General features: G+C 59.1%; 2 protein-coding genes across 2 annotated transcripts; one reads left to right on the forward strand and one right to left on the reverse strand.

Annotated features, from left to right (window-relative positions):
• Positions 1-867: 867 nt before the first annotated feature.
• Positions 868-1,887, forward strand: LINJ_27_1630 (conserved hypothetical protein; the record flags this gene model as incomplete). The annotated part of the gene is made up of 1 exon (XM_001466360.1): positions 868-1,887. One exon carries the CDS (start codon positions 868-870, stop codon positions 1,885-1,887), a length of 1,020 nt encoding a protein of 339 aa, XP_001466397.1.
• A 3,480-nt stretch (positions 1,888-5,367) lies between these two features.
• LINJ_27_1631 (hypothetical protein, unknown function) lies at positions 5,368-5,679 on the reverse strand (the record flags this gene model as incomplete). Its single annotated transcript, XM_003392613.1, has 1 exon — positions 5,368-5,679. A coding segment is annotated over one exon (312 nt), but the record flags the coding sequence as incomplete, so codon positions are not given.
• Positions 5,680-7,173: the final 1,494 nt, after the last annotated feature.

The raw sequence follows: 7,173 nt of genomic DNA on the forward strand, positions 1-7,173 counted from the left end.
TCGCTCGTTACTCGTTTTTTGTTGTTATGTTTCTCTTCACCCGTGTCTGCTCGCAGCGTTTCAGATTGCCAGCAATGTGCACCCCCCCCCTCCCCTTCCGACTGCACACCGCCACACGACTTCAGAGAATTCCAGAAAGCACAGGAGGAGGCAAGACTGCGAGGAAAACGACGAGCACAACTAACACGCGCACGAAGTTGGCGCGGTAACCTGACGCCGTGTTTTCGCCCGTGCTCGTTAGTATGCGAGGCGTACGAGAGAGGCTCTTTCCGAGTGCCGTTCCAACAGGCCGTTGCGCCGTAGCAAGCCCCATGTCCATGGAGACGCAAGAAGCGCACCCACACACATGTGTGTCCCCCTCCTCCCTCCTCAAATTCGCCTCCCTCTTTCTGTGCTCTTCCACATCGACTCCGCGTGCGCAGTTGCAGCCGCCTTCTCTTTTTTTTTCTGTCGCTGCTCCTCAACAACATCGCAGAAAAACAACCAACCAACCGAGCATCAAAGCCTCTTCCCACCCCACCCCCTCTCTCCCCTTCCTTTCCCCACTTCGCGGTTTGTTTGCCTGAACTCTCAGCCTGTTCAGTGTTACTCCGTAGTCTTGGCGTTTTCCCTTTCCACCTCCGCCCCACCCTGGGTTTTCCTTTTTGTGCATATTTGCGTTAGTTAACCACTGAAGTCAGTACACAGCTGTCCCCATCCCCATCCCTTTTTTTTTTTCTTCCTACTACACAATAAGCTCTGGCCTGCACGCCGTCACTGCGGCGTCTACACACACTGCATTCTCATCAGCATTCTCCCTGTGAAACTGTTCCTCCCGTTCTCTATCATTGTTTATTGCCTTTCTCCACCCACCACCAAACAGCAACAATGCCGCTCTGCGCCAGCATCCCCGCGACGGTCGACACCGACACGAACACCCGCGCTCTCTACCTGGATGATTTGGACAAGTGCATGAAGAACTTCAACAGTGCCCTCGCGTCCACCATGAACGCGTACCAAAACCTCCTCACCGCGTTTGATCAGGTGGCGCAGGTGTACGGCAACGTCGCCCAGGAGTGCGGGGATGAGGTGCGCAAGCCGGTTGGCGAATTCCGCGACGGGATGCGCGATCTCAAGGACAAAGGTGGCTTCGAGACGTTCAACCACGAGATCCACGTGGGCACGATTGCTGTAATGGAGCCGGTGAAATTGGACCTGAAGAAGGCGCTCAAGTCGCTCAAGTTCCTGAGGCTGAAGCAGAAGGAGTACGACACCGTTCGCTACGAGCTGGAGCAGACCGAGAAGTCGTACGCGAAGAAGAACAAGCCCTTGGTAGCGAGCAACAGCTACAAGAAGACGCTCGCAAAGCGAGATAAGGTGAAGGCGTCGTACGATGCGAGTCGCGAGGCCTTTGGCGACGAGATGAACGCACTGCAGGCTACGACCAAGTCCGTTCTGCTCCAGTCCCTCAACAACTACCTCCACTGCACGGCCGCTTTTTGTGGACAACTGGAGGCAACCATGGACGGCTACCGCACCGACGTGGACCACCATGGCAGCACCACGTTTGCAAACGACCAAATGGACAAGCTGAAGGAGAAAGCCGAAGCCGAGTCGATGGCGCGGCGCGCGCAGCGCAAGAACGAGGCGTCGAACCCGTTCCAGACTGGAAACGATGTCACATCGAACAACAGCCACCGCAACTTGCCTTCGGTTGATGATGGCCTCTACCAAAAGAAGGATTCGCTGGTGGACACTGAGAGCGCCAACCGCTACCCCAACGCTGAACTTGCGCCGCCGATGCAGAACGGCGGTGACGACTTCACGCTGAGGGAGCAGTATGAGAACGAGGCGCCCGGCGATGCCGATGCCGTGAACCCGCTCGTTGACGCAAACGACGACGAGTGAGTGACGAAACGACAAACGTGTGCGACCTCTAATACACAACTCGGCCCCTCCTCAGCGGCACTCCCCTCCTCTCCCCTCCCCTCCCCCTTTCGGTGTGTTCCTTCTCTAGTAGATTGCTTGCTTGTCTGTCTGCAGTCTCCTACACAGGTCTTTGCACATACGCGCAAACGCCGCCGGGACCTGCGGTGCAGGCTGAGCGAGTGTATGTGCATGTATATATGTGTGTGCGTGCGTGCGTTTCCTTCAACGGGCAGCGCACTGCCGTCCTCGTGGAAATTGCTTGCATTTGCAGGTAAAAGCATGCATATGGATTATTCAAGCCTGTTTACGTTGTCACGTGTGTTTCCACCTTTCCTCACCACCCCCGATGAGCTCGGTTCGTTCTGTTTGTTTTTCGCGCCTACGCACTCCCCCTCCGCCACACGCACACACACACTCGTTTTTTTTTTCGCTCTTTCGTCCTTCTCTTTGTCACCTACGATCCTTTTTTTTCTGTTTGTTTGTTTCGCAGAGCGAACGCGTCACTAGGGTTCGCCATCCGTTGTTTTCATAGTGGAGGGGAGAAGGATGGAAGGTTGCTTCCGTTACCAGGGAGGTTGGGAGGAGGGCAACGAAGCGTCTTGGTGCGGGAGACCCGCCAGACCCTGAGAACGCGCGCCCTCTGTCGCCGCGTGTCTTCCTCGCCCCCCCCTTTTTTTTTCTTTTTGGCCCTTATTGTTTTCGAGTGAACTGCCTCTCTCATTTTTCTGTTGTCGTTTCGCATGTATGTAGCCCACCTCCACGAAGGCCTTGAAGAAGCACACAAGAAGAAACAAAAAAAGAAAAAAGGAAAGCAATGAAAGCGAAGAGCACGAACATCTGCTGCCGCTGCTGCTGTTGTTGTCGTGTGTGTGTGTGTGTGTGTGTGTGTGTGTGCCTGCTGATTTCATCTGGCGGTATTGCTGTTGTGACTGACATGGCGCGCTGCACCACGAGCGGCGCGTGGGAGACCGACATCATCACCGATGGCGCACGTCAACGCACACGCTTCTCTTCCCACCGCCACAGGCACACATACACACTACAGTGAAGTACCAGTCTTTTTTTTCTCTCGTGTCACTTACATCATTCATCCTGATCATGCGGGTCGCCGTGAAGGATGGGCGGCCGACGACGACAAGCATTGGCGTACAAGTGCAGCCGGGCAAGCGAGAAGAGAACGCTACTAGAGAAGCGTGCACGCCTGGCCTTTGTCACCTCCATGCGATGCGCTGTCACGCTCGGCGTTATCATGTATTTACAAATGTTGTTGTTGCTGTTGTTGTCGCCTCTGTTCTCTCGTTTTTTTTCGTTTTCGTACATAACTTCTCCCCAGCACCACCATCACCACCCCCTGGTCTTTCTGTTCTACTTACGTATATGCATACAGACTCAACACCGTTGTCTGGCACAGTGATACGCGCCCAGGGTCATCTGTGAATGTGGCTGTCTTGCATGCCGCAGAAGCACTCCACGTGCGACTCTACTTCGGCACGCTAGTGCCGAGAAGCGAGTACATGGGAAGCTATGATTTTGTTGTCTGCGGGCTTGAAAGACCCACAGAAACAACAGCACCAACCCGTGCTAGTTACCCAGCCGCGCGTGGCAATCCCAGTCGGCTGTGCTGTGCTTGCCGCCCCTCTTCCTCTCCCCCCCCCTCCTCCTCCTCGTGCGCGTTATACACACACACGCACATACACATACACACGTGCGCATCTATGTAACCGGAACCATCGACACCACTCTCCTCCTCCTGCGTCTCCCTCTCCTCCCCTTTGCCATCCTTACCAGGAAACGGCCTGCAGCTCGCTGTCTCAGCCTTTGCCCTGCCAGTCTTCCGTTTTTCGTAGCACTTCCGCTACGCATTCTCAGACATCGCCAGCGCTCGCTAAAGGTGTCGCAAGGGACTCGGCGGCGAAGGAAAAAGAGATGCGCTACCACACACGAGCGTGTGAGCTACTCCAAGGAGATCTGTCCTCGTGCCGACAGCCATGTGATGCTCCATAAACGAATGGCGGGAATAATCACTGGCTTGCCGCGGTGAAGCACCACTGCCTTCTCCTCCCCCGTCTTCGCCGAAGACGGGCGCGTCACCTTACCCGGTCAAACGTGCGGAGCTGACGTTACATCCTTGGATGGACGTTAAAAGGCCGAAGTCTCTTGCTCAGGCAGAGCCAAGATGGCAAAGAACCGCGGCGCTTTCCCCCTCGTATCGCCGATCGCGGTATGTCCCCTTTTTGCGCTGAAGACAAAAAGGCCGAGCGCGCCCAAACTGTCGGCTCTGTCGCCATACGGGGCTGCAGGGGGCGAAAGACTGGGGCCCTTCAACTGGAACGCTTTCCCGGACACCCCGGGGGGTCACAAAGCAGCCTTTTGATGGATTCGTGCGGCGATTGTAAATTTTCCCCGCACCCACCCCCGACCTGGCCGCCCCAACGGCAGGTTAAAAGCCCTCCTCCCCCCACAGGGCATAGCGGGAACCGAGGGCGGCGCCGGCGGCGGCATTTAATTCCCCGCCCACCAGGCCAAAGCGAAGGGGCTGTTGTAAGGCCGCGGTTGCGCTGGGGCAGTGCGCGATGCTAGCGGCGAGAACGCCACCGCGCCTGACAGAGCCAACGCAGACCCGAGTTTCCACCAAGCCGTCCATTGTGGCAGTGGGCTGCTTTGCCGCCGCGGCGGGCCGTGGGGGGGGGGGAGCGGCGGAGGAAAACATGCAGACCAGAAACCCGGGGAGACGACGCAAGCCCGAAGACGACCGCGAAAGACAAAGCCCAACGAGACCCAGCGCCAAGAAGTGGCCCCAAGCGCCCAAGCCAGTTTCCCAGCCAGGATGGGAATGGGGGCGCTCGAAGGCGGTGACTCTGCCGCCGGCAAGGCTTCGAACGTGGAAATCGACCGGGTCGCACAGCACTACTTTGCGGCCCCCGCCATGCTGGGGCGCGAAACCCTCCCCGTCCTAACCACATTGACGGCCAAGGAGGCCGAACAGCGGGCCGGCAAAACACACCTGCTTTGTTTCCAACTGTTTCTGCGCTGACCCCCCGGATCGCGGGCGTCTGAAAGGGATTTCGCCATGGGAGGGCACCGCCGCACGTGCGAGACTCGGCGCCGCCAAAGTCTTTGCATGAAAACCCGCCCCGAGCGATCACAGCACGGCCCACACATACATATGAGGCGTGCACTAGGCAACAGAGGGTGCAGCGACCACCGCTGGCTCACTCACTGGTGGCCACCTTCGCAGCGAGACATTAAAAGCCGACAGAAGGTCGCCACGCACAGCACTGCCAACGAGACCTCGCGGACACCTGGCAGAGGGGGGGAAGCGAAAGCCTGGATCCATCACAAAGAGTTTTTTTTTTCGGCGCCCAACGAAGGGCAATGCGGAGAGGGACGACGCGCACCACCCCGACGCTGACGAAGGCGATGCACGGCGGAGGAAACCTCGATGAGCGCCCCGCGGGCTCACCCGCACATGTGCTGATGGGCACACTCATCGCAGCGGAAGAAAGGGTGGGGGTGAGAGGGCTGATATTCGTGGCGGGGGCGCGCACCATCCTTCAACGCATCAAGGTTGCCAATCGTTCGATGGCACCAGGCAAGGAAGCAGGGCTGATGAAAACGGGCGACGAACTCCTTCGCCTTGGCCTGGTGGGAGCAGACATTCCTTGACAAGCGCTGCTGGTGGGGCGGGGCGCAGCGCTTGGTGTCCAACCCCAAGACGATAGCGAAGCTGTCTTTGGCGACGGAAACGCGCAACGTTTGCCTGCCGCGCTTTTATGCCCCCGCCGCCTCTTGGAGCGGGCGCCGTTCGCACGGAACGGCCCAGCACGGCTCGGTCCCTCCATCCTCCGCGAGCGCGCGGCGTTTCGTGCTGCCTCGTGGTCGGCGTAAGGGGGTGGGGCCTCCGCGCCCCACCCGCTTTGGCCCTACGCCCACCCCCACGGAGGCGAAGGGGGGGGGGGGAACCGCCCCTCGCCCGAACCCCCAAACGCGCCCCGCACGCCCCGCCGGGCCGCGGCGCGGGCCCGCTGGCGGCAGGGATCCCGCGCGCCACCGCGCCGCAGGTTCGCCAGCGGGCAGCCCCCCACGCGCGGCCACAAGCGCGCCCTTAGTAAACCTATGTGGCGCCCGACGGATGTGGTCAAAGGCGTCACCGCCTCCGAGCCCAGTCCCGCGATCGTCTCGGGGCAGCATCGCAGTGCCTCGCCGAGCGTTGGCAGCTGGAAGGTGCAGCAAGGGTCAATGAGCCAGACAGCGTCCTCAGCGCGCAGGTCGCGGCTGGCGACGAGGTGGCAGCGCCGATAACTCTGAGCTGGCGTCCGTGTTGCAGCCTCATCCGCTGCCTCGGCACGGCTCTTGTCGCCGTTATCGCTAGCAGACCCACTCGGCGCCTGCGGCTACCGCGCCGATACAAAGAACTATGACCGCAGTCGAACCCGCTTCCCCGGATCTTTCGTGGAGGCATCAATGCAGGCGCTCTGGCATGCCGTTCGCCGCCAGTAAGCCACGTGGCGCTTCCTCGAATTCGTCGAAGGTCTGTGTGGCATCGTGCGCAACCCGGAATGCAAGGCCAGGGACGCAGCGCGATTGTGTGGGTGTCGTTTGTGTATATGTGTGTGTGTGTGTGTGCTCAGGTGATCTCTTCGCTTCCTTTGGTGGCTTTGCGTCCCGTCCTACCCCCCACCCCACCAACAAAAAAAAAATAATAAACGCAGAAAAGGAGAAGCCACAAGTCAGATGGGGTAGTTCAAGTGGTCTCTATTCAGAGAGGAGGGGCTAATGCGCACCCCGCCCCGCCCACCCCCTGCAGTCCGCTTCATCATCCCCCTCCCCCTCTCCCCTTGGCCCTCCGCCCCCCCCCCACACCACCAAAGCAAAGACGACGACGACGACACACACAAGCGTGAGTGGCGCGGCCTGCCCCGCGAGCCATTCACCGACTCCCATGCCCGGATCTGCTACTGTGGTGAGAGAGAGGTGAGCGCTGGGTGCCTCACCGCACATCCCCCTGCTGTTGTTGTGTGCGTGGTGTTTCCGCTTTCACGGCATCAAGTGGCGGTGTTGTTGAAAGAGGATTCAAAGCCCTTGAAGGCTCTCTATAATGGTTGAAACAGGGGAAGCAAAAACGCCAGCACGAGCTGGTCGTATAGCCCCTTGTAAAACATCGAATCAACGAGCAAGTGACAGAAAGCACATAGCAAAAAGAAGCGGGGCGGCCTGCGTCCACGGACTCGCCGCACACCTTCCGCAGCGATGCGCATGCGGAGT

Source organism: Leishmania infantum, chromosome 27, assembly GCF_000002875.2.
Source record: "Leishmania infantum JPCM5 genome chromosome 27".
Classification (NCBI taxonomy): Eukaryota; Euglenozoa; class Kinetoplastea; order Trypanosomatida; family Trypanosomatidae; genus Leishmania; species Leishmania infantum.